Source organism: Astyanax mexicanus, chromosome 1, assembly GCF_023375975.1.
Source record: "Astyanax mexicanus isolate ESR-SI-001 chromosome 1, AstMex3_surface, whole genome shotgun sequence".
Classification (NCBI taxonomy): Eukaryota; Metazoa; Chordata; class Actinopteri; order Characiformes; family Acestrorhamphidae; genus Astyanax; species Astyanax mexicanus.
This window is the reverse complement of record NC_064408.1, coordinates 61,044,723-61,071,550: the sequence shown is the minus strand read 5'-3', so window position 1 is coordinate 61,071,550 and position 26,828 is coordinate 61,044,723. Positions and strand designations below refer to the sequence as shown.

Genomic DNA, 26,828 nt, shown 5'->3' with positions numbered 1-26,828 from the left:
CATCCACAGTAGCTTTCAGTGGATGGTGAAGTGTTGGTGTTGAAAGTGTTCACTGATGATCTCAAGATGAATTAAATAAAAAGTAAATTAAATAACAGTGTGCAATTGTTTTAAGGGCTTCAAACTGTATATATCATGGCTCAATGTCTTATTGATGATCTTCCATTGCAGTCACGTGACCCTTGGATGGCCAACTACAGGTATAATTTCAATTTAGATATGAACAGTATATCAGTAGCATGCAATTGATCAAAGCAGATTACTTTCTCTCTGTGTGTTTAGATAGCTCACTTCTCCAGGTTCCAAGATGTTTAAGATAGAAAGACAAGGCAGACCTACAAACTCCAAAGTAATTTTTTTTTTTTTCAAATATCAAAATATTAGGTTTAATAATCAAAAGTTATTAGGTTTAGGGGGCAAACACTTTTTCACACAGGGCTGGATTGGTTTGGATAGTTTTTATCCTTTAATAAATAAAATCATCCTTTTAAAGTGCTTTTTATATTTACTCAGACTATTTTTGTCTGATAATAAGGTTTGTTTGATAATCGGAAAAACATCAGTGTGACAAAATAAAAAAATAAGTCTGTTGGGGGAAAAGCTATGATTCACAAACACAACACACAGACACAAGATTTAGTGCAAATATAATATTTATTTTTTTAAACTATTCATTAAAATTGTACAAAACTATAAAGTGGAAGCCCATTACATTAATTTCATAAAGTCGATTACATATTCTTATTAAGACATCAGTAACACAAAAATGAATAAAATCAGTTGTTTATTCTTGTCTATTTATGCTTTACCAGTGCTCTGGAAAGAGATGTTTTTATGCTTATGGATAAAAAAGAAAAAAAATGTTTCTGTACACTAGAAATTACTACTGTTACTGATGCTGAAATGAAGTAGATTTAGAGAGAGAGTAATATTAAGGGTAGATCAGGGTGCCTTTTCTTGTAATAAATGATAATAGTGTGGCCTCTAGTGCAAGAAAAATCCTATTCTAAGTTAAGTTTCTTAATGAACTCTAAGTTACTTTATAATCTGTCCTCTATTTGGCTTCTGCTTTACAGGCTCCCACCCTTTTTAGTGGAGAAAATGAGACGTGGTGCTGTATAGGTTCCTCCTACAGCTGTACATGACTAAGGGTTTGGTGCTTCTTTAATAGAAAGGTGGCAGAGGATAAATGGTAATGCAGTGCTATGAAGGGTGTATGTATGTTAATGAGAGGGAGTTTCCTTAAGTATGCTGCTCCAGTGGAGAAAGTCATGAAGTGCAAAATAGTTGCCATTACAAATGGAGAAACTTTAAGTGCCCTGTACCTACATAACCTGCCCAAGTGAGGTCTGGATGCGTACCCCAACTAGGTATTAGAATGTTTTGTCCATGGGTTCCATGTTGGCCCCACATATTGATATCATAGATGGGCCCCATTACAGTAGCAATTAAACATGGCCCCATCTGGATTATACACTGTATACAGGGCCTAGATGGGAGATTAAGTCAGGCCATTTGGAAAGCCCTGCATGATCCAGTTACACAAATAGTACTAAACCACTTATGAAAGCCTCCCTGAGCAAGTACTCTTGGTGCATTGTGAAATAAATCTCAATAGTTTCATTAGTGTTTGTGAAATAAATATTTCCAAGGATTACAGTTCCAATTATGTACTGTTAATCAGGGATAAAGACCATTTTAACATATGTGGTGCCTCATAGGTTTTTGCACATTGGTGTACCCCTGTGTTTTGGTGCCCTTTTAATTTTTTCTTCTAACAGTCTGAGGCCCCCTAGGTGCAGGATCAGGCTTAGACAGTGGTTCAAAGATGAACAGGGACTGGAGAGCAGGAGCAGTTTAAACACAGGTTCAAAGATGAACAGGGCCTGGGGTGTAGGATCAGTTTTAGGGCAAATTTACCTTCCTTCTTGCCTTCCCAGTTTAGACTGCAGAATTGTGGACACAAATGCAGAAGGATAAACGTGCCCACAGCGAATATGGCAACACATTTACATGATGCAGAAGTTTAAATTAGTAAGTATATATGTAAGTATGGGATTAATTATAGATTCAAGCTTAGAAACAGGTTCAAAGCTGAACAGGGACTAAGGTGCCGGATCAGGCTTAGACACAGTCTTAAATGTAAGGGTGGAACTGGTTTTAGGTTCAAATCTGAACAGGGACTGTGGTGCAGGATTGGGCTTAGACAGAGAATTTAATATAAATGGAGTGGAAATGGTTGCAGGTTCAGCTTTAGACACAGGTTCAAAGCTGAACAGGGACTGGGATGCAGCAACAGGCTTAGACACAGTTTTAAATGAAAGTGTTGAGTTGGTTGCAGGAACAGGTTTGGACATATGATTAAAATTAAATACAGACTGGGATACAGGAGCAGTCTTAGACACAGATCCAAAACCGAATGGAGATGACCCAGTACCAAATGCAAAGATGTATTTGGGCTCAGATAAACTGCTTTGCCCAAGCTCTTTGACAGATGGAGTCCACTGAGATTGAGAGGATGAGTAAGGATGTTGCTTGATATTGTCAACTTGCGCTTTAAGTTTACTGATATCTCTCTTCATATGTTCACATGCGTGTAGCTTATTAATTTTTATCCTTGGAAAGCCCTCAGACAGACCAAGAAAATGGAAGGACTGGTAAATCTAGAAGGGAATAGAAAGAATATAATATAAAATAATATAAATGCACGAGAAATAAAGACAGTTAAGGCTTAGATTGACTACTATGTATGGAAACTCTAACAGTCATGCATGTTACCTGTAGATAACGGAAGTCATCCTCTATGGCTGATAGCTGCTGAAGCTCGTGATCCCTCCTTTTGAGGTCAGCAATCTCCTGCTCTGTTTTCTTCAGATGTTTTTCAGCTCGAGTTATTTCAGCTTTCTCCTGAGCTCTGATTGCTGCAGTTGCCTCAAAACACTTTTTCTTGATGGAGTGAATCAGCTTTCGAAACATCCTCTCAGTATCTTCCACTGCTGCCTGAGCAGAATGCTGTATAAAAAGAAGCAAAATATTCAGCTTTTACCAAAACCATAAAGAGTGTCTTTTAACGTCTTGTACTCACCTTCACAGAAGATACAGATTTTGTCAGTTGTACATGTTCTTCTTCTCTCTTGTGAATTCTCTGTCTGTAACTGTTCTGGATCTCCACCACATGTTTCTGGGGAAAATATGATAAGCAGTGAATAATACCTGCACCTTTAAAGGGGCAAAAAATAACATGGAATGAGGAGCTGATTGATATCAGTATCAATTATTTACTTCATCAACAAATAGAGCATTTGTTGTGTAGATTGTCAATGGACTACAGTGCTTTTTGTTTATATTATAGATTTTGTAACTCTATTGACATTAATATTACATTAATTTCTGCCCAAAATTCCCACATTGGAATAGACCACAGTTTACCTATTGCTAGTTACCATCTGTAAACATACAAAATCTTTCACATGTAAAGACTACGAACCCCTTCATTTCATAATGAATGGAAAGATTGAAGGATGCTAGTTTAATGACATGTAAAAGCATTGGCTGAAGAATGGCTAAAATTGTAAAAAAAAAAAATATTCTTGGCTACCAAAACAAACTTTATAATAATAAGCAGGAACAGATGGAAACTGTAGCAATCACACAAAAATGGATCTAAATCTGTGGAAACCAAACTTTTCCTACCTTGAATAAATTTACTGATCTACTGAGCAAATAAGCGAGTAAGCACTAATGAAAGGCTGCATGTAATATTTTGCATGTTTATGATGTAATTATGTAGAAATCTCCACAAAAATACAAAACTTTAAAGACATTTTGACATAAAATGGAATATCAATACATTGTCATTAACTTTTTGTTAGGGTTGGGTTGTGCAGGGAGGAGAGGGTTGCTTTAAAAAATGTAATTTTATACAGATGATTATCAGTTCAAAAATGTAGTTTTACCTTAATCAAATGGATTACTAATTTAAAGTAAGATACGCTGATTAATTTTAGTTTATTTTTGGAATACATGTCTTTTTAAAGCCACATTTCAGATATAGATTATATTACATTATAAGGTATATTTCTATGAACAAAATCACACAAAACTGTGTACACCGGATACCAAACTCTGTAGTGCATTACACAATTTTGCACAAGATAACACTTTCTTGTTTCGATACACTGATTCAAAATCCATATCAAAATGGAAAAAGCAATGTGAATGTCCCAAAACAGGTTTCGTTTTGTCACAGCTCACAGTTTCCTAAGTTTTGTAACAAATATTTCTAAAAAAAAAAAAAGAAACAGTTAATAAATAAAATAAAATTAATATCATTTATTGCTCATATTACATATTTATTAATTTATTTATTGCTCATATTTTGTTGAACCATTATCATTTGTGAAATGAAAAGACCTCAAAACCTGATTACCTGATTGCCCAGCAGATGTCACTGTGGTGGATGATGATTCGAATGCTCACAAGATCGAATCGTTTTCCGAATTATTTATCTGATTCAATCTCCCAAACCCCCTACTTTTGCAATTACTAGTATAAGGATTTTCTCTCACCTGTTTCTCTTCTCTCTCAGCTACAATTGAAACAACTTTATGACCACAGTGTTCGTCCAAGGTGCAGAGATAGCAAACACAGGTCTGATCTGTACAACAGAAAATGTCCAGAAGCTTTCCATGTTGAGGGCAGACCTTCTCATGCAGGTGTGCAGAGGGTTCAATCACTGTATGCTTCTTTAGAGGAGCAGATTCATCATGAGGTTTAAAATGAGCCTCACAGTAGGAAGCCAGACACACCAGGCAGGACTTGACAGCTTTACGTTTTCCTACAGTGCAGATGTCACAAGCCACATCTCCAGGTGCTGCGTAGCACTGAGCGGTGGGCTGTGGGCCAGCTTTTCTCAGCTTCTCCACAACTTCAGCAAGCATGTGGTTCTTCCGTAGATCAGGTCGATGAAAGAAGATCTCTCTGCACTGGGGGCAGCTGTAGGCTCCCGTTTGCTGATCCCAGTAAACATTGATGCAGGTCATACAGAAACTGTGTCCGCAGGATAGAGTGACTGGATCTGTCAGTAAATCCAAGCAGATTGAACAGCAGAACTCTTCTTGTCCTACTGAAACACTTGCTTCAGCCATGTTAGTAAGCCAAAATGTCTGAGCTAAATGAACAAGAGTCTTTAGTTAGTGCTGTAGACAGACTGAAACAAGACAGTTTCATTTCTTTAGTAATGAAAGCAAACAGGCCCAACCTACCTCATGTGCCTAGAGCATGTGCCTAGAGCACAAAAGTCCAACAAATACTTCTTCTTCTTCTTCTGTGGGGTTTTACGGCAGCCGGCATCCAACTTGTTGCATTGCTGCCCCCTTCAGGATCATTCCGCCTTTACCTCATATCCTCTTAATGAGGCCAGTATCTCTGAAATACTTAAATAACCAGTACTTCCCCTTCCCAGCATATCCCAGTTCTAGAATTTTACCCAAAGACACTACTAACATACCCAATTTCCTCAGCTCTGTAAAAAGTACTTGCCTCTCCGTAGTAAATTTAGTACAATCCAAAATCACATGCTGTACTGTCTCTGGTTGCTGACACTCTATGCACAGCCCATCTTGATGCTTCACCATTCAGAGTAGAGTATGATTGAGGTAAGTATGACCAAGTAAGTATGAACAAGTCGTAACCTATAGAAAATGACCCCCTCCTCCCTCTTCCATCCTCTGCCCTTACAAAGCGCTGAATCAGACACGCTTTTATGTAATGAAAACAAATGCCGTCCCTTAACTTCTCCCTCCCATTGGTGTTGCCATTGTAAAATAATCTGTTTCCAGACAATACACCGTCCTTCCGCCTTAGATAGACTAATATGGACATCTATACTGCCCTTCCTCACCGCTGCCTTCGCTAACCCATCCACCCTCTCATTCATTGGAATACCTACATGAGCAGGAACCCACATCAATGTTACCTCATTTCCTCTCAACATCATCTCCCTGATCGCCAAAAGGGCATCATAGACAAGGTCCTGTCTACTCCTGGACACACCCATCCCAAGACTACGGACAGCTGTTACAGAGTCACTACAGACCAATACTCTTTGGTTTTCCAACTGAGCTGCCCACTGCACTGACATTAAAATAGCATACATTTCAATGGTAGACACATTAAAAAAATCTGATGTCCTCTTGGCCAAACTAAAATTGTGACCTTGAACAACAAACGCCGCTCCTGTCGCATCTGTTTCTGGCTCCTTTGACCCATCTGTAAATATAACAACATGATCCCGATAACTCTCCATCACATGGACATAGAACGCACTAACTAGATCACCATTTCTATTGTCTGCTTTAATGTTAAGCAATGATAGATCAATCTTATGAGCTTCTAGCTGCCACAAAGGAACAGCAGGCAACATTACCATGGGGCAGAAGACCTTATCATGAACTTTCAATTCTTCAGCTACTTTGTTACCCGTCCAGCCAAAGCTAGACAGGTCTGCTACTTCTCTTTCCCAGCTTGATCGATTCATGTTCTTAACTGGGTGACTCTCTGTTTGGCTCATCACATTTATCCAGTAATTTGCCTGAAGTTGTTTGCGACGAAGACTAAGTGACATCTCTCCAGCTGCAACTTGGAGAGCACATACGGGAGACGTTCGAACAGCACCAAGCATTATCCTAAGAGCCATAGCTTGGACCAAATCCAACCAGGATCCTCTAAACACAGCAGTGCGTCAGTGGTGTTTCTCCCTTTCCTAAACCCACTCTGGCAACTGCCAATTAGCTCCCTTTCTTCAACATAGTGCATTAATCTCCCAGTAACCATTCTCTCCATCAACTTACCAAACATGAGAAGTCACCGCTATTGGTCTATAATTTATAGGTCTGCTGGCATCCTTCCCTGGTTTTTTAATAGGGATAATAACGGCCTCTTTCCAACTTGAAGGAATCCTGCCTTCCTCCCATATTTTATTATACAATTTCAAAAGCCTCTGAAGTCCCTCATCACTCAGGTGATTCAGCATGGAATAGCATATGTCATCTTTTCCCGGGGCTGAGTCCTTACATTTAGCCAAAGCATTCTTCAACTCCCTCAGGGTAAATGGTACATTATACTTGTCCCTGGCTCTATCCTTCCTGCGAATAACCTCAGCATAGATTGCTCTCGTTCCTTCCCGACCCCTCCTCTCCTCTTCCGAAAGATTAGAAGAGCTATGTATGTTACTCAGGGATTCCACCATCAGTTCTGCTTTCTCCGCGTCTGATACTGCTATCCGCTCACCATCAGAGAGGACAGGATAACACCACTCCCTCCTACCCCCTTCCATTCTCTTAATCATTCCCCACACTTTATCAACAGAAGTCATATCCCCAATAGAGCCACAAAACTCCCTCCAGTATGCTCTCTTAGACTGCCTCACCGTCTTCCGTACTACTGCCTGCAACTGTTTGTACTCTATGAGACGTTGAAAGTTATGAGTCTGTCTTAAAAGTTTGAAAGCCAGATTCCTCTTTTTAATTGGTTCACCACACTTCTCAGTCCACCACGGCACAGCTTTCCTCGCACCCTGTCCTGAGCTCTTAGGTATAGTATCCAATGCAGACAAATATAACTTCTGCCGAAGTTCAGCTTCATATTTCTCAACATCACTGTCTTCTGGCATGACATTAAGGTAAGAATCACATAAATCCCTAAATCTATTCCACTCAGCTTTTTGAAAAATCCATCGTCCAACACCATTCCCTACACATCGCAAAATATCTATACTTAGTCTACTCACAACTGGATAATGGTCACTGCCTACAGTGCTCTTTTCATACACATCCCACTCACATTTCAAAGCCAACCTACTGGACATCAAAGTAAGATCTAAGACTGACTCTTTACCACTCCTCACATCTATTCTCGTCTTCCTACCATCATTTACACACACTACATTTCTATCAGCTAACATCTCTTCTATCACCTGACCATTACTGTCTGTCCTATCACCCCCCCACAATGTACTATGGGCATTAAAGTCTCCACACCAGATAATATTAACGTTATCTTGACCTTCAATCTTCTCCAAATCATTAAAATCTAATTGCCTGCATGGGTTATAAAAGTTTATTATCACTATTTTCATCTCTCCTGCCCACACCTCCACCACCACATATTCCTGATCCTGTCCTATTCCAAGGATTCTGTAAGGTACTCCCTTCTTTATAAAAGTCGCACATCCTCCCCCACTCCCTTGCTCTCTGTCACGCCTCACACTAACATAACCACATATCACAAAATCTAGCCTAGGCTTCATCCAAGTTTCTTGAATGCAAATAACGTCTGGAGTCTCACTTCTACTATCTATAAACTTTTTAAAATCCTGTCCATTTGCCAGTAAGCTTCTCGCGTTCCATTGTAGAATTAACATATCACTAGAGTCAGCCTATGCCATATCCCTCCTGACTAGTCTGTACACTGAGTCCATCTCTTATCTCTTCCCATTTTAAACCCACCATGCCCAGGTGCTGTATGGCTGCTTTTGCAATGATCTGAATCCTCTCTGTTTTGGATTTAAGACCAGCTGTTGCATTTATAATCCCTGCAATAAAAATAACAAGGTCTCTCTTTTCCTCCCATGCCTGTTCTTCCTTCGCTCTAATCAGTTCCCGCTTCTGCGTCCATGCTGTAGTTGATGCAACCTCCCTCCCAACACTTTCTCCCCCAACTCTCCTCGTTGCATCCAACCTTCTGAGGGCTTCTGCATATGATACTCTCTCCTTCACCTTAATATTGTTAATGTCAACTTCTCTTTTCATTACTTCACATCCCCAATATGCAGCACTGTGTCCCCCACCACAGTTACAACACTTTGGTCTCACCCCCTCTCCACATTCTCCATATTCATGGCCCCCACCACATTTGGCACACCGCCTTGTTTCCTTACACACTTTAGCTACATGGCCAAACTTCTGGCAATTGAAACATCTTAAAGGCCTACGGATAAACTCTCTAACCTTATATCTCAGGAATCCAAAGTAAACTTCCTCAGGAAGATCTTTCACACTGAACTCTATCAAAACTGATTCAGTATCCATCTTCTCAACACCCCTAGTTAAACGTTTCACATCAACAATTGCCCCACACCTTGACCTAAGATTCTTAATCAGATCCTTCATATCCATATTTACAGGAATCCCAGAGATGACCCCTTTACTTCCATGCTCTCCCAACCTCAGCACCTTAGTTACCACAGCTTTCCCAAGAGATTGCAGTCTCTGGGCCTTCCCACGCTGCTCTTCCGAACTGCACCCAACCAACAAGTTTCCATCATTCAAGACTCTCGCAAACCGCACTTCTCCAATTTGATTTTTAATTACTTTCGTGAGCTTCAACGGGTCCAAATGTTTAACTCCTCCTCCTCCTTCTTCAAATCTCACAACAACATTAAACTGACCTTCATCCATTGAGCCTTCTTTCCTTATCCTCTTCGCTCCTTTACCCGTTCTCCCTGATAACCAACTACCACTCTCGTTTTCCTCCCCTACTATATCCATCTCCCAACCACTACCTGCCTGTTCCCCCGCCATTACCACGAGTAAGGGACACCCGTGAGGGAATCATACGCCGGACCTATACAGGCCATCGGCCGATCCCTGAGCCGGGGTCGCTACAGCTCTCCCTCTCTACCTACTGTTGTGTGTGTATGTGTCTCAGCAGATCAGCAAACTCCCCAATCAACCTACACACACCCCTACAAGTCAGCCTGTCACCAACAAATACTTCCTGCAATGGGATTCTCTAAAACATGGCTGATCACATGCTTGCTGTTAAGGCCATCATCTCTGGAACTGAGATACAATGCATGTGAACCATATTCAGACCTTTTCACATTTTCCCCACATTGTGCCTCTGCCTCTCTTAATTCCTGGCGCTGCAACCCCCCCCCCCCTTTATTTTCTTTCTTTCTTTCTTTTCTTTTCTTATTGTATTGTGTTGTTGCTGCTGGATGCCTAAATTTCCTTCGGGATAAATAAAGTATCTATCTATCTATCTATCTATCTATCTATCTATCTATCTATCTATCTATCTATCTATCTATCTATCTATCTATCTATCTATCTATCTATCTATCTATCTCTTTTGTCCCTCCTTCACCTGAGATATAATACACTATAAAATTAAAAAAGCTTTAGTCTGCCAGGCCTAAATCACACTACACTAGCATTACTGCCCTCCTCTCAAAAATATAGTGAAATACCAGCATTAAAAAAAAAGAATTATGATTATAATTAATTTTTAAATGATTGATTATTTTTGTCAGTGTAATGCTGATCATTTATAAAAAGAATTTTACATTAGCAAGTACAACACTCTTAAAGCTCCCCTTCCGCGAAAATCCGATTTTTCTTGTTTTTTGTGGAATACAGTAGGTCTCTCCGAGTTGAATGTGTACACCTGCACATTAAACTGTTTTGCAGCCCCCATTGTCTGCAGGAGCTAAGCAAAGAAATCCCCCCTCCCCCCCTCCGAAAAACGGGTGAATTTTGAATTATCTTTCTGCCTACGTAGGCAGAAACTCACAGACCAGCCCACCTTGGCTCGAGAAACTCCCAGAGGCGGAGCTGAAGCGACGCAACATCACCGCTCATCAGTTAGGAGGTAGGAGGCAGTGAGCGGCAGAGTGGTGGAGGGGCGTCGCAGTGCTCCTAGCCAATCAGAGGAGAGATATTTGCATGCTGTTTGCATGTATGAATATTCATGAGCAAAGCTGGAATCCGGTCATTTTGGACACACCCCTAAAACAGTCCATTAAAAAAGAGCTATACAGAGACACCTGAGCACTTTTTTTTTTTACAAAAACGGCTCACATGTCATTCATTCATAATAGAGACCACAACTAGACATTTTAAAATGAAAGAAAAAACGACGGAAGGTGAGCTTTAAAACAAATAAAACTATTAATTAACTATTAAAATAGCAATGTAGCAATATAAAAATTCCGAAACAATATTTCAAATTTGTACAAATAGTTTAAACAAATTTATAATATATAATGTTTGTAAATAAATATGTTTTTTTAAATAAAGAGAGCAAGGAAAAGAGGTTGTCTAGCGCTGTCTCTCTGTCTGTGAGGGTGAGAGTTGCAGGTTGTCTCCACTGGGGGCTCCATGTGTTTAATTCCTCCAGTCAGAGCTCAGCTCCGGATCTACTGTGTTTATATCGATGGCAGCAGGGCTGTGGGAGCTGGTGAGAGGAGCAGCTGTTTCCAGGTGGGGCGGAGAGCTGAGTATGGAGCGGAGGGGCAGGTTTATATGAGCGAGAGGAGACGGTAAGATCTCTGAACACTTGCTGTATTTGTCTGACTGTAGATGTAGATGTGATGTTCAGATCTGGTTCAGTTTGAGCTGGAGGCTGTGCGAGTCAGAGAGTCGAATCAGGGGTCTGTGAATCAGTCAGTTATATCAGCAGCAGCAGGGTTTGTGTTTTATTACAGACAGGGGGGACAGCTCTACAGCTACAAGGTTAATAATAACAGAGCCTGTGTAGAGCTGTGTGAACAGACACACTTCAGCCTCGCGATACTATTGTATTAATGCCGGAGAGTCATCGCTAATGAATCTGACAGATATATAAGACAGACAGACACAGACTGTGAAACACTGTTTTTACCTTAAAGGTAAGACCTACAGATAATATCATCCCGGAATGTGAAATGATCATAAATATACCGTAAATAGATACACTTAGTTCCCCTTTGTGAAACTGTTGTAGTCAGAAATTATATTCAACTTTTTTTCTGGACATCTACTAGTTTGTCATTGTATTATATTGGCAGATAACTTTTATTTTACAACAAATATTTCTTTAAAAAATTTAATGTTAGGTCATTTAAATGATAATGGATAATATAATAATAATAATAATAATAATAATAATAATAATAACCAAAAAAAAAACGAAATAAACTATAATCTAGCAATAAAAAGCTAGTAATTAGACATAATTGAATTGTCACATGCAAAGTAAATGCAAAATTAAGTTAATAAAATAAGATAATTAAATTAAAAGACAATAAAAAAATACAGATTTATATGATAATTAGAAAAAATGGGTAAACAAAAAGGCTATTAACAGAAGTTATATATATATATATATATATATATATATATATATATATTGTAGCTTAATTCCCCCCTCCCAATTTTCACACTTTCCCCTGGAAGGGAACATAAATATATAATAAAGAAAAATAAAAAGGGGTAATGCATGTAAATACAAATGTGTACAAAAAAATAATGAAGATATTAAAAGGAAAAGAGAAAAAAAGACTGTCTAACAGGTCCAAGAGTACCACTTTACTTACAAGGACAGTTTACATTAAAAGAGTTACATTGTATTGCATGGTGCTAATTATATTAAGGTGCTACTTTCACCAATAGGGAAGGTTAAGATCCATTTATCCCAATATTTAAAAAAATGGCCCAATCTTAATTGCAACATAAACATAAGTATTTATTAGGGCTGGGGCGGTATTGATTTTTTATAACCGCGGTAAAAAACTAACGCATCACCGCGATATTGCGGTTAACCGCGAGACCCCAAAACACCCCCCCCCCCCCAAAAAAAAAAAAAAAAAACACCACAAATTTATTGGTAACAAATCTTTATTCTTCAAACCATACAGCCTACATACAACCTCTACATAAACCATAAATACAGCATAACAAGTGAACATATGCTGCCTGTATAATTCGTCATTGTACAGCTAACCTGTCTTTTTCCGAGCAGACTTTTTGAAGGAGGAGCTTGTCCGCCTCCCCCTTCTCCATCCATAGATCTATTTTAGGGCTGGCCCGAATAGCGGGTTTGAGCTCAGGATATTCGGCAGTAATTGGTAGCGAATATTCTAATATTCGTTTAAAAAAAAAAGACGAATTAATCCACAGCAAAATGTTCCACTGACCCCCGGCCCCGAAAAAAATATATTTCTCACCCCTTTCCTCGGGCCGTTCGGGCTCAAGGCTCAAGAAGTCTGTGATAGGCGTCTGTTTTTTTTTTATTCACACTCTTCTTATTTCTCATTAAATATCTACTAGATACAGATTATATCTGTACAGTATCATTTATTTCACTTCCCTCCTGAATATTTGGAGTGCATTATGTCTCCTTATGTTGTGTAGTTATGTAGTTTTCACCCCAGAATTTCTGCTGCCTCACACCAGGCTTCGGCTGCATCGCAGGGCAGGAGCGCAGCTGCGTTACGGCTATTTCGTTTGAATTGTGCAGTGCAGAGTATTACAGATTTTGTATTTTTGCACTTGGGCTATTAGCTCAATATTAAATATTTCGTTTGTTTATAAATTATTTTATATTCTTAAACCCTGTTAAATTATATTCGATTGGAGGAAATTAATTCAGACATCATTTCTTTTTTGTCCCGTTACCGTTCCGCAAAAAAAATCCTTCTTTTAATCCCGCATCAGCCCGCCACATACACAGTTTTGCCGCACCTGCCCCGCGGTCCTAAATAAATTTAATAAATTACATTTAGTACTTAAAATTAAAAAAAATATTTATTAAAACCGCACTGAATAGTGCGGTCACGTTTCTTACCACATTACAAAAAAAAATCGGTGTGTGTGTGCGCGTGTCGGTCCATTCTCCGCTCCTTTTTTGTGCTTAGGGTTTTTTTGTTGCGTGCATGAGAATCACTGCGTGATTATTACAATTTTCTTAACTATTTATTATGTGCTCCCACATCCTCTGGATTGATTAAACTCCTGTTCCCGCCAATAACAATTCAGTTCTGTCTGTGCCGCAAGATATCCTGACGGGACCCGCGTCATATTGATTAAAATGTCGTGACGTTAAGAAATCGGCTCGCAAGAGACAACCGACCAAAAAAAAGACATTAGTTCCATTTTAAAATAATAGAAACCTGTCCTTTATGTTTGACAATTTTTGTTTCACTTTACGTGTCCTTACTCATCTGAAGTTTATTTATCTGAACTGAGTTTTATATGGTTATATTTGTAGCGGTTCTGAACTCAGTTCCGCGTGCTGTGAAAGAGACAAGGCGCAGCGCATTTTACCTCAGACTTGGTCAGATAACAACATTTCAGTAAAGATGGTGGTTATAGTTTTATATCATTGCTTTGCTGTTTGAACTACACTTCAACCAACCTTACTATTTTTCCCAAGACTGAGGCGCAATGCTGCGCGTTCTCCGCGGTGCTCACGCATAACAGCCAGCAGCCAGACAATGAATTAATATATTTTACTTTCTCAAAATGTGACCACGGAACACCTTACATGGCTCTATGGTTTACCTTGAGGTGGGTGAATTAGTTTGATGTGTTGGCGAGAGGTGCAGACACCACTTTCCGGCAAATCTTGCAGATGATTCTCTTCTGTTCTGAGTCTTTTTCTTCCTTTTTTCTCAACTTACTGAGCCTGCCCTGTAGCTTCCATTTCCGAGCCAATATTAGTGCTGCTAATCTTCACTCTCTTCAGCAGCCTCAATGGAGACGAAGTGAGCAGGAGACTCCAGAGCTGTTCTGACCTCAATGAGTACCACGCACCGCGTTTTGCTTAACCCATTCGCTGCCGCGCCAGTGCAGCGGCAGCACAGATAAATGACCAAAATTTTTATATTCGATATTATGAATTTTGAGATCGTTTGACACCAATATCTATCGCGATCAAAATATATTTGATATATTGCACAGCCCTATAGTGTAGGACTTACACTTGACATATTAATACTGAATTCACCACAGTTGTGCTTATATGGAGCATTTTACTACCGCTCAAAACGCAGTCAATCAGATTTGACAGCCATAAAAAAATGCGGTAATGACGGTAATGAGCTCATCACCGCGGTGACGTCCCATAACCGCGGTATTGCGGTAATAAAATTATCGTCACAGCCCTAGTATTTATATCCATTGCATATATACTTTTTAGTTATAGTCTTATTACTTGCTGCCATAAATATTTGAAACAAGTATTTTATATAGTATATATATATATATATATGTTATTATTATTCCCCCCCCCCCCCCAACTAGTTGCAGCACCTTTCCTATAAGTCATTAGAACTCAAAAACAGGGACTAATTTAATGCTGTTTGATAATGTGTTCTAAATCCTTGGCACATAAAACCAGATATCTTCTTCTCTGCTCTTTTTGTGTTTCTTATCAGGGATCTGGAGAATTGTAAGACCTGATTATAATACATGATTTGGAACACAGTCAGCGGTTCAGAAATGTATGAAGGTGCTAGACGTTTAATTGATTTATAAACTATTTTTAAAAATCAAATTAATTCCCCCAAAAAAGTTATTTTCTTACTACTTGTTTTAGCGCTTTGAAGCAAGATCAAGTTATGTCTGTTTGCTGCCTAATAACAAAAACATATATTCACAGAACAAGGAACAAGGAAGAGAAAACCATTAGGGTGTAACTTTTTACACATTGTCTGGTTTGATATCATTTTCCATTATAAAGCCATGACTTGATTAGATTTTTGCAGTCACGATAAGCCATAACAATTGAACATCCTGGAAACTTGACAACATCCCCGAAACAAGAATAAAAATGACCCATCCCACTGTGTTGCAATAGGAATAACAAATGCTACCTAAAAGAGAGGCATTGTACATAATATTTATTTTTCTTATTATGGTTTGATAAAAACTATTCTAACGATTTTCTATTTTATTTCCATTCACTCTGTTTTTGTATTTAAGAGCATTTTAAAGTTAATTTAGTTAAGTTTTCTGTGAACTTTGATGATGTGTTTGTTTACAGCTGTGAGGTGTGACTGTTGACCCCTGATGTTTTTGCGGAGAGTGACCCATTGGGCGAAGACCTTTCACCTGTGTGCTGGGGTCAGACTTACCTATAGGGTACCTAATATGACCCGACCAAGCTCAGGTAAGACATTCAGAAGTTAAATTTCATTTATTTATTTATTTTTTCATTCATCTACTGTTTCACATTTCTTAGATTGTGTGTGTGTGTTTGGCTGGTGCAGATTTGACACAGTTCCGGAAGGATTTTGCTAAGGCCAAGCACATAGCAATAATCACTGGAGCTGGAGTGAGTGCAGAGAGTGGTGTGCCAACATTTCGAGGTGCAGGGGGGTACTGGAGAAAATGGCAGGCTCAGGTAACACACATGATTAATGTCATTCACTTTTTTCCTCTCCTATTTGCTGTTTTTTTGTTGTTGTGTTATTTCCCTTGCAAACAACCTTATCTCTCAATATCTTTGCAGGATTTGGCCACTCCTGGTGCGTTCTCACGAGATCCTTCTCTGGTGTGGGAGTTTTATCATTACAGGCGAGAGGTAACCTTTATGTAATAACATTATGATGTACTGATATGCTGATATAGTTCACATAAAGTTGATTATTTTCTATTCTCTTATTTTTCTTGGCAAAGGTAATGAGTAGTAAAGAGCCGAATGCAGCCCACATGGCTATAGCTGAGTGTGAAGCAAGGCTCAGCCAGCAGGGGCGATCAGTAGTCGTCATCACTCAGAACATCGATGAGTTGCATTATCGCGCTGGCTCCAGAAACATACTGGAGCTCCATGGTAAGATAGCAGTTACCAAGCATTACTCTCTACACAGTGTCTTTTTTTGTATTTATTTTGCATTTGCCCCCCAAAGTCCTGGGGATCATAAAGATGGTAAATGTGCAATGGGCCATTGTGTTCTTTTTGGTCAGCAGTGTTGTTTGCCTCCTGGAAAGGTTCTCCATTTTTTACTCCTTTTGTGAATATCTCACTGTTGTCCACTGGATTTCCAAAACTTTTTTATACTGACAAATGATCAATGATTTTTTTTTTTCTCATCTGTAATTTATGGAGGGACAAACACTTTTTCACATGGGGCTAGATTGGTTTGGACAGTTGTTTTCTCCTAATAAATGAAATTATCTTTTAAAAAATACTTTTTATGTTTACTCTGGTTATATTTGTCTGATATTAAAGTTAAAGTTAATAATCTGAAAAATGTAAGTATGGAAAAAATGCAAAAACAAAAGGGGTTAAACATGTTTTTATGCCACTGTATGTATATAAGTCTTATGTTAAATTCTTGGATTTTTATATTGAAAAAAAGCCATTATCTCTCTCATTCTATTTTTCTAGGTAGTCTGTTTAAAACTCGCTGCATGAGCTGTGGTGAAGTGAAGGCCAACCACACAAGCCCTATATGTCCTGCTCTGGAGGGCAAAGGGTAAATACAGAAACAACAGGACCAGAAAACACACATTAATTCTGATAACTTTTTTTTTTAAACTTCTGTTATTATTTTTTTCTCTTAGAGCACCTGACCCTGAAGCCAAGGAAGCTAGAATTCCAGTGAATGATCTTCCCAGGTCAGTGTGTAGCCTAAAGAGGCTAATCAGTGTTGCTACAAGTAACATTTTGGCTTACATGAGTGGAATTAGTCTTACAAACCATGCTTTTGATGTGGTTATATGCAAACTGAGAAATTCAGAAACTTGTGTCTATTTTAAAGCACAGCTAAATATAAGGGGGGCATTGGTGGCTGAGAGTGGAATCGGGCTCACTACTCAAGTAGTTAACACTCTGAGCACAGAGTGGACGTGAATATGTTAAAACAGGCAGATGCAAACATTTGCAGAACTTAAGGGGTTCTGCAGTGTTGGAGTTGGGAACTTGCAAATAATAGTGCAGTTCCAGAACAACAAACAGTTGTTCCAATAGGGGGCAGCAGATACGAGTAAATGTAAGAAATAAGTAAATGTAACCATCTGAATCATAAATGCTGATATGAGTATATATATATATATATCTATATATATCTATATATATATATATATATATATATATATATATATATATATATATATGTATGTCGTCGCTGTCCAATGAAAAACACTTATCTCCAAAACAGCAACTTTATAGGAGAGAGAAAAAATCTTGTAAACTTTCAATGGAAGTCAACGTAAAAAGAGTTTATTTCAGGTCATTTTTAAGAATTTCTATTGGTTCGTTCATCAAGAAATTTTGTCACAGTGTTAGAGACAGTTTGTCTGTTCAAATTATGTAGTAAACTAAAAATCGTCAAAATTGAAGATTTTTGATGTTTTTCATTGGACAGCGACGATGTATATATGTGTCTATGTGTATGTATATATATATATATATATATATATATATATATATATACAGTTGTGGTCAAAAGTTTACATACACTTGTAAAAAAACATAATGTTATGGCTGTCTTGAGTTTTCAATAAGTTCTACAACTCTTATTTTTCTGTGATAGAGTGATCGGAACACATACATGTTTGTCACAAAAAACAGTCATAAAATTTGGTTCTTTCATAAATTTATTATGGGTCTGCTGAAAATGTCACCAAATCTGCTGGGTCAAAAATATACATACAGCAACATTAGTATTTGGTTACATGTCCCTTGGCCATTTTCACGGCAACTAGGCGCTTTTGGTAGCCATCCACAAGCTCCTGGCAAGCTTCAGGTCGAATGTTTGACCACTCTTCTTGACAGAATTGGTGCAGTTCAGCTAAATGTGATGGTTTTCTTGCATGAACCCGTTTCTTTAGCACTGTCCACATGTTCTCAATGGGGTTTAAGTCAGGACTTTGGGAAGGCCATTCTAAAACCTTAATTCTAGCCTGGTTTAGCCATTCCTTTACCACTTTTGATGTGTGTTTTGGGTCATTGTCTTGTTGGAACACCCAACTGCGCCCAAGACCCAACCTTCGGGCTGATGGTTTTAAGTTTTCCTGCAGAATTTGGAGGTAATCCTCCTTCTTCATTATCCCATTTACTTTCTGCAAAGAACCAGTTCCACTGGCAGCAAAACATCCCCAGAGCATAATACTACCACCACCATGCTTGACAGTAGGCATGGTGTTCCTGGGATTAAAGGCCTCACCTTTTCTCCTCCAAACATATTACTGGGTGTTGTGGCCAAACAGCTCAATTTTTGTTTCGTCTGACCAGAGAACTTTCCTCCAGAAGGTTTTATCTTTGTCCATGTGATCAGCAGCAAACTTCAGCCGAGTCTTAAGGTGCCTTTTCTGGAGCAAGGGCTTCTTTCTTGCACGGCAGCCTCTCAGTCCATGGCGATGTAAAACACGCTTGACTGTGGAGACTGACACCTGTGTTCCATCAGCTTCCAAATCCTTGCAGACCTGCTTCTTGGTGATTCTTGGTTGACTCTTGACCATCCTGACCAATCTCCTCTCGGCAGCATGTGATAGCTTGCGTTTTCTTCCTGATCGTGGCAGTGACACAACTGTTCCATGCACTTTATACTTGCGTATAATTGTCTGCACAGTTGCTCTTGGGACCTGTAGCTGCTTTGAAATGGCTCCAAGTGACTTCCCTGACTTGTTCAAGTCAATAATTCGCTTTTTCAGATCCACACTGAGTTCCTTTGACTTTCCCATTGTAGCTTTTGTAGCTGAGTCTAATCACTGGGTCAAATGAGCCCTATTTAAATGGGCTCATGAGAAGTCAACAGCTGTAGTCAATCAGAATCACTTACAAGAAGTGAAGAGGCCATGACATGAAGCTAATTTGATTGACACAACTCGCTACATCACCAAAATTGACAAATTTTGTTGCTGTATGTATATTTTTGACCCAGCAGATTTGGTGACATTTTCAGCAGACCCATAATAAATTTATGAAAGAACCAAATTTTATGACTGTTTTTTGTGACAAACATGTATGTGTTCCGATCACTCTATCACAGAAAAATAAGAGTTGTAGAACTTATTGAAAACTCAAGACAGCCATAACATTATGTTTTTTTACAAGTGTATGTAAACTTTTGACCACAACTGTATATATATATATATATATATATATATATATATATATAGTAATTATGAAGAGTCTGTGTGTGTTTGATTGTTTGTGTGGGTTTTCTGCAGATGCGAGAGGCGTGGCTGCCATGGTCTTTTGAGGCCTTATGTGGTGTGGTTTGGGGAGGCACTTGATTCTGACATTTTGAGCAGCGTTGAAGAGGAGCTGGAGAAGTGTGACCTCTGCTTAGTGGTGAGTGGAAGCATCCTCTAAAACTATTTATTTCAAGGGTTTTAGCACTTTTAGAGTTCAGAATTCAATAATCAATTAAAAAAATAGCTTAACAGTCTAGTCCATAGTAAATGGATTAGAACCATTACACCTTTATTACACTAAATCATTATTGTATGTAAATTAACTACACTGCTCAAAACAATAAAGGGAACACTCAAATAACACATCCTAGATCTGAATGAATGAAATATTCTCATTGAATACTTTGTTCTGTACAAAGTTGAATGTGCTGACAACAAAATCACACAAAAATCATCAATGGAAATCAAATTTATTAACCAATGGAGGCCTGGATTTGGAGCCACACACAAAATTAAAGTGAAAAAACACACTACAGGCTGATCCAACTTTAATGTAATGTCCTTAAAACAAGTCAAAATGAGGCTCAGTATTGTGTGTGGCCTCCACGTGCCTGTATCACCTCCCTACAACACCTGGGCATGCTCCTGATGAGGTGGCGGATGGTCTCCTGAGGGATCTCCTCCCAGACCTGAACTAAAGCATCCGCCAACTCCTGGACAGTCTGTGGTGCAACGTGACGTTGGTGGATGGAGCGAGACATGATGTCCCAGATGTGCTCAATCGGATTCAGGTCTGGGGAACGGGCGGGCCAGTCCATAGCTTCAATGCCTTCATCTTGCAGGAACTGCTGACACACTCCAGCCACATAGGTCTAGCATTGTCCTGCATTAGGAGGAACCCAGGGCCAACCGCACCAGCATATGGTCTCACAAGGGGTCTGAGGATCTCATCTCGGTACCTAATGGCAGTCAGGCTACCTCTGGTGAGCACATGGAGGGCTGTGCGGCCCTCCAAAGAAATGCCACCCCACACCATTACTGACCCACTGCCAAACCGGTCATGCTGAAGGATGTTGCAGGCAGCAGACCACTCTCCACGGCGTCTCCAGACTCTGTCACGTCTGTCATGTGCTCAGTGTGAACCTGCTTTCATCTGTGAAGAGCACAAGGCGCCAGTGGCGAATTTGCCAATCGTGGTGTTCTCTGGCAAATGCCAAGCGTCCTGCACGGTGTTGGGCTGTGAGCACAACCCCCATCTGTGGACGTCGGGCCCTCATACCATCCTCATGGAGTCGGTTTCTAACCGTTTGTGCAGACACATGCACATTTGTGGCCTGCTGGAGGTCATTTTGCAGGGCTCTGGCAGTGCTCCTCCTGTTCCTTCTTGCACAAAGGCGGAGGTAGCGGTCCTGCTGCTGGGTTGTTGCCCTCCTACGGCCTCCTCCACGTCTCCTGGTGTACTGGCCTGTCCCCTGGTAGCGCCTCCAGCCTCTGGACACTACGCTGACAGACACAGCAAACCTTCTTGCCACAGCTCGCATTGATGTGCCATCCTGGATGAGCTGCACTACCTGAGCCACTTGTGTGGGTTGTAGAGTCCGTCTCATGCTACCACGAGTGTGAAAGCACCACCAACATTCAAAACTGACCAAAACATCAGCCAGACAGCATAGGTTCTGAGAAGTGGTCTGTGGTCCCCACCTGCAGAACCACTCCTTTATTGAGTGTGTCTTGCTAATTGCCAATAATTTCCACCTGTTGTCTATTCCATTTGCACAACAGCAGGTGAAATTGATTGTCAATCAGTGTTGCTTCCTAAGTGGACAGTTTAATTTCACAGAAGTTTGATTTACTTGGAGTTATATTGTGTTATTTGAGTGTTCCCTTTATTTTTTTGAGCAGTGTATGTTGCATGATCATTAGTAACCAGACCCCCACTTTAAGTTGCACCCATTTCTGACACAGGCATTTTGTTACACACACAGCTTGTATAATGCAGCTTGCCACCACACAATTATAAGGTCAGCATGGGTTCATCTAAAGCAGGATGAATTGGAGTTGGAGTATTTGACCCAGGACTAATAATCTATCATCAGTACCTGACCTACTCACTAATGCAGTATACTTGCACCCGAATGCAGTCAAATCCTCAAAGCAACATAAGGTGTAAAATCATGTCGGAGGAGTATATGCTGTTACTGCAGCAAAGTGGGGACAAAAACACACATACTTTAATTGTACACTTTAGTTTTAGAAAAAAAAAAGATTATTAGATATGTAGTAAATGCTTGGACATTTTAGTGCATAATGCACCAATAATAATGCAGCATTTGCACTTGCATTGTATGCCTTTATAAAACATGAAAAGAAAAAATATGAAATTATGTATGTTTTTTCCTCTTTCTATTTAAAGCAATTTGAAGGAATGCACAGCGTAACATTATTACACACTCATTACTTATGCGTTAAGGGATCAGTGGAATTTTCTTTCATCCAAATTGCACATTAAAGGTTTGAATATTTAAAAACAAGACATAATATAATTTTGCAATGTAGGTCAATGACACATTTTCATGGGCATTACACAAAGACGATAAATATGGCTCATGATTGTGGATATGAACTTCCACGATTCATATCTGTAATGAAGTTAGATATTCATTATTTTGGATCTTTGGGAGCTTGACTGGTGATTAGTGGTAATGGCTGTATAATTAAGCTCGCCTACTCGATTGAATTTAGACTGATTAGTAAGGAAAGTGATAAAGCTTTACGGATTCGAAGAAATTCTGCTTGCATAGATGTTGATTCATATTTCATAATTGTGCATGATCAGGGCCAGCTGTGAGAAGTTGCTCGAGTTGTCTGGATAAAGAAAAGACGATGCACTGAAAAATGATGAACACTGCTTAAAGGTTGAAGCTTTACTGTGTTAAATAAGTGTTGCCTCGACTGACATCTTAATAGCACTCAAACACATTTACTATCTTTTGTGTGTGTGTGTGTGTGTGTGTGTTTTGTTCTCTCTTGTCTCCAGGTGGGTACCTCCTCCATAGTTTACCCAGCAGCCATGTTTGCTCCTCAGGTGGCAGCTAGGGGAGTGCCTGTGGCCGAATTTAACACAGAAAGCACACCTGCCACCATGCGCTTTATGTGAGTCATACACACACAAACACATACACACACACACACCGCACACCTCTGTCACCCTGAACATTTATTGGTGTTTCTCTTACTGTGAGTGAGTCATCATGTAAATGTTTTTTTCTAAATTCCCATATATCCAGTCCAATAAGAACAACCCCTTTTTTCTCACCACACAAGCGATAAAGGTAAAAAGTTAAAGCAATATTAAATACCCCTTTTCAAATGGTATTTTTATCCTATGACCTCTGACTAGATCTTGACCAACACAAACTGTGCAGCAACAGAAACTTTTTCAGTCTCTGATTTTACATCTACAAGCAGAGCCAGCTAGGTAGGAGTGTCTCATAGAGTGAACAGTGAATAAACACAGGGTTTAAAACCAGGGGTCCTGACCATTGAAGAACAAGATGAAATTTATTTAAGTTGCCAATCAATTTAATTTATGTTTGAACTACTCTGACACTTACCAATCCACCTGATAGAATACACATACAGTATCACTGAACATAATTAAATAGTACCTGTACTAAATTTTTGTTTCACTGAAATTGTATGATACATTTATATTCATTTATGTTTTTGTCTTTACTATGTTTGCTATAAATTATTTCTTATTTTTATTGGCCTTATTTAGCAAATGTATGCTTATGGCTATGCACTGCTCAAAAGTATCCAGGGACCCTATCCATGATTAATTCAGTCAGGCTGTTTGTTTTTCAGTAAAAGATCAAGCTGATAAAGCAGATGTTATTTCCTCATTTTTTCTGTTTCTTTTTAAAAAAGTGTGCTAAATAGTCTGGAAGAGTCTTTACTCATTGTACATATTACTGTGTGCATACTGTGAACTGGGAGCAAGTACAGACTCAGTGTAGCACATTTTAACCTCTTTACCTGCAATGCTCCCACATATCAATTCCACACACAATTCTTTCAGTTTTTAGAACAGTTACAGAAGAAAATAAGAGCAAAAATAAGTCCTGCAGTTCCTTAATAGGAATGTGTAAAATTAATATCTTGCGTTTTAGTAGTTTAACAAACATTCTTTCTCCCTCAGGTATCATTTTGAGGGTCCTTGTGGCACCATACTGCCCCCTGCACTGGCGCGTCATGAGAGTGAACCAATCTGAAAACCCACACACCTGCCCTGCATGGAGCACTTTAAACAGAGAGGGCACAGGTCCACTCTCTGCTGATGCTTGTGTTCTTTTAAAAGCTGACCTTGTGTTCTTACTGATGTGAAGGCAAAACTGAAATATTTGGACAAAAATAAACCTCCCATTTGCCTTTGCCTTTGAGTTTGCCTGGTTTCCACTTTTCTGTGGTGTGTGTGTGTGTGTGTGTGTGTGTTTGTGGGTGTGTATGCCCTGTGGCATGGGGTCACCTTGATTTTTGTCTCATCTGAAGCCAGAACCCATGGTCCAGCTGAAAGCCCCCCTCCTCTCTCCATGGTCAACTGTCACAATTTATAGAGGGATGCGGGAGAAAGGCACTATTGTGTTTGACACTTTCTGTTATGAGTGGAGCGCTCACCTGCATGCACGTGTGTATGCACACACACACACACACACACACACACACAGTATTCAGTGAATTTGTATTTTGAATACTATATGAATTGCAGAATTATTTACGGAAGTACAACCTTTTTTTTTACATTCTTCATCAGTTTTCACAGACTAACAAATAACAAACTAACTTAATTATTACTAAAAGGAATGTTTTTAATACTTCAGTGCAAATAGATTGAAGATCTCCACATGCCGAATTTACTCTCTTGATGTTTTCTGCTTTTAGTTTTTTTCTGCTTTAGTCTTCAGTTAATGGAAAGCTGCTCAATTTGGTTAAGGATCTGGCTAATCGTTATCTAGGGTCATCATCCCATCAGCATTGGTGGGTATCAGTGTTGTTTAAAAAATCTTGAATGTTGGCTTTCTCTGAGGCCAGCAAGGCCTGATACTCCTGTGATGTTCTTTTGGGTTTTTGTGATGTCTTTTTTTATGTCTGTTTAAGTGACAGTTCTGACAGTAAACAAGCCTATGTAAGTCTAGATTTAATTTATAAAAAAAAAATTGGTTAATTCCCTAACTAGATAAGTTTTATTATTTTTTTTCTATGAAATTTCATATTGAAGCATTTGTATTGAGAGCATCACTGTTTAATGATACACTGGCTGCTGATTGTGATTTATTCCTGAGTAATCAATAGCAGCTGATGCTATCAGCCAGCTCATACAGGGGCAGCCCTAGTGTGTACATTTCCACTAATTTACCTTATCAAAATGCCTTCTAGAAATCCGACATGCAGTGTTTAAACAGGAAGTAGTGCACTATTAGGTGTTGATAAGACAAGAGGTGCAGGATGTGATTGTAAATGGTCATCATATAGAAGTGTGTGTGTGTGTGCCTGTGCGTGTGCTCAGGTCTCCTGGTGAGATTGTGGCTCATTAGCTTCTGAGACGATGGGAGAGGTGTTTCAGAGGCGACTCTACTCTGATCCAAAAATAACACACACCATTTCCTGTCCATTAAACCACAATTTCACACCAATCTGAGCTTAACAGCACACACACACAATGCGAATCTCCTCTGACACACAAAGGCCTGGAATCCTTTGAGACGCACAACACCAGTACTACACACACACACACACACACACACGCACACACCCTCCCATTAAATGTCGATTTCACACCAATCTGAGCAGCACCTCAGCCTGGGCTTGCTGGGAAAGGTTTTTTTTTTGCATGGTGTGTACACACACAAACACACACACACACACAAACACACACAAGTGACACCCACTCTGCCTGTGTTTGTGAGAAAAAACGTACTGGAAACTGCACTGACCCCTGTAACTAGATGTGGTTTTTCAAAGTCTGATAGTATCTTTGTTTGTCATAATTGTGTTAAATGAATGACCCCATCCAGACTTTAAATCAGTACAGAAGTTAAATATGGTGTTGTGTAGGTGGTCCAAAACCTTTTCCTTTAGTTAGGTCATGTTTCTGATGTTTCCTCATGTTCTCTTTAAAGAACTTATGACATATTTAAATCTCGTTTGTTCTTGAATCACAAACGCTTTTTTTTTTTTTTTTTAACTTTGCTAAGTTCATGTTCTGAAGTTTCCTCATGTTCTCCTTTATAAGGATCTGACACAAGAGACACAAATATGCAAAAATAGAGGAAATTAGGAGGTAAACACCTTTTCATGCTGCTGTAGTTCTCATCCATTACTGTGATTAAATTGTACACAGGGCCGTTTCAAGGCATTTAGGTTCTCCAAGCAAAATGGAAATCTACCTTTCTCTTCTTTTTTTTCTGACTAAAATTTCTCTTTCTCTCTCGCTTGCTCTCTCTTTCTCTCTCTTTCTCTCTCTCTCTCTCTACTCTGAGATATTATAATACATTACAAAATGATCTTGTCTGCCAGACCTAAACCACACTACACTATTATTACTGTCCTTTCACAATAATACTGGGAAATTCCAGCATAAAAAAATATGGTTTTAATTCATTTTTAAGTGATAGACACTAGAGCTTAGATTCTCTGCCCGAACCCCACCTGAGCCGAGGCCCGACCCGAAATCGGGTCGGTTCGGGCCGAGATTTCCCACCACATTCCTCGGGCCGGTCGGGTTCGGGCTCCAGAAAATGTAGGCATCTGTTTTTTTTTTATATTTTTATTTTTAAATAAAATAACGAAAACTGAAAGTGAAACTAAACTACTTTATTAGCGCTGTTTTCACTCCCGCAGTTGTACAGCGGGGGGTGTTGT

The 26,828-nt window shown here is 39.3% G+C and overlaps 2 protein-coding genes across 4 annotated transcripts; one reads left to right on the top strand and one right to left on the bottom strand.

Moving 5' to 3' along the window:
* Positions 1-662: 662 nt before the first annotated feature.
* Positions 663-5,613, bottom strand: ftr63 (finTRIM family, member 63). Of its 2 annotated transcripts, XM_007245319.4 has the most exons (5): positions 5,265-5,613; positions 4,569-5,170; positions 3,086-3,181; positions 2,779-3,012; positions 663-2,663 (listed from the first exon to the last, which is right to left on the bottom strand). In XM_007245319.4, exons 2-5 carry the CDS (start codon positions 5,145-5,147, stop codon positions 2,106-2,108), a joined length of 1,467 nt encoding a protein of 488 aa, XP_007245381.3. In that variant the 5' UTR covers positions 5,148-5,170; positions 5,265-5,613; the 3' UTR covers positions 663-2,105. The 2 variants fall into 2 exon arrangements, with proteins under 2 accessions (XP_007245381.3, XP_015460332.3); XM_015604846.3 differs by lacking the exon at positions 5,265-5,613 and having other exon boundaries at positions 4,569-5,250.
* Positions 5,614-11,183: 5,570 nt separating this feature from the next.
* Positions 11,184-24,349, top strand: sirt5 (sirtuin 5). 2 transcript variants are annotated; one of them, XM_007245314.4, is made up of 10 exons: positions 11,184-11,323; positions 15,808-15,933; positions 16,034-16,167; positions 16,276-16,347; positions 16,443-16,596; positions 17,155-17,242; positions 17,331-17,384; positions 19,941-20,064; positions 22,945-23,060; positions 24,109-24,349. In XM_007245314.4, exons 2-10 carry the CDS (start codon positions 15,834-15,836, stop codon positions 24,179-24,181), a joined length of 915 nt encoding a protein of 304 aa, XP_007245376.3. In that variant the 5' UTR covers positions 11,184-11,323; positions 15,808-15,833; the 3' UTR covers positions 24,182-24,349. The 2 variants fall into 2 exon arrangements, with proteins under 2 accessions (XP_007245376.3, XP_007245379.3); XM_007245317.4 differs by lacking the exon at positions 11,184-11,323 and adding an exon at positions 11,437-11,671.
* The last annotated feature ends 2,479 nt before the right edge of the window (positions 24,350-26,828 follow it).

What these genes read in the sequence shown, in the direction of transcription:
- ftr63 (XM_007245319.4), bottom strand. Translation starts at nt 5,147, where the DNA reads ATGGCTGAAGCAAGTGTTTCAGTAGGACAAGAAGAGTTCTGCTGTTCA. An exon ending in CTGAGAGAGAAGAGAAACAG is followed by an intron (nt 3,182 to 4,568) that starts GTGAGAGAAAAT and finishes TATTTTCCCCAG; the next exon opens with AAACATGTGGTGGAGATCCA. An exon ending in ATGACTTCCGTTATCTACAG is followed by an intron (nt 2,664 to 2,778) that starts GTAACATGCATG and finishes ATTCCCTTCTAG; the next exon opens with ATTTACCAGTCCTTCCATTT.
- sirt5 (XM_007245314.4), top strand. Translation starts at nt 15,834, where the DNA reads ATGTTTTTGCGGAGAGTGACCCATTGGGCGAAGACCTTTCACCTGTGT. An exon ending in CCTGCTCTGGAGGGCAAAGG is followed by an intron (nt 17,243 to 17,330) that starts GTAAATACAGAA and finishes TTTTTCTCTTAG; the next exon opens with AGCACCTGACCCTGAAGCCA. An exon ending in CCAGTGAATGATCTTCCCAG is followed by an intron (nt 17,385 to 19,940) that starts GTCAGTGTGTAG and finishes GGTTTTCTGCAG; the next exon opens with ATGCGAGAGGCGTGGCTGCC.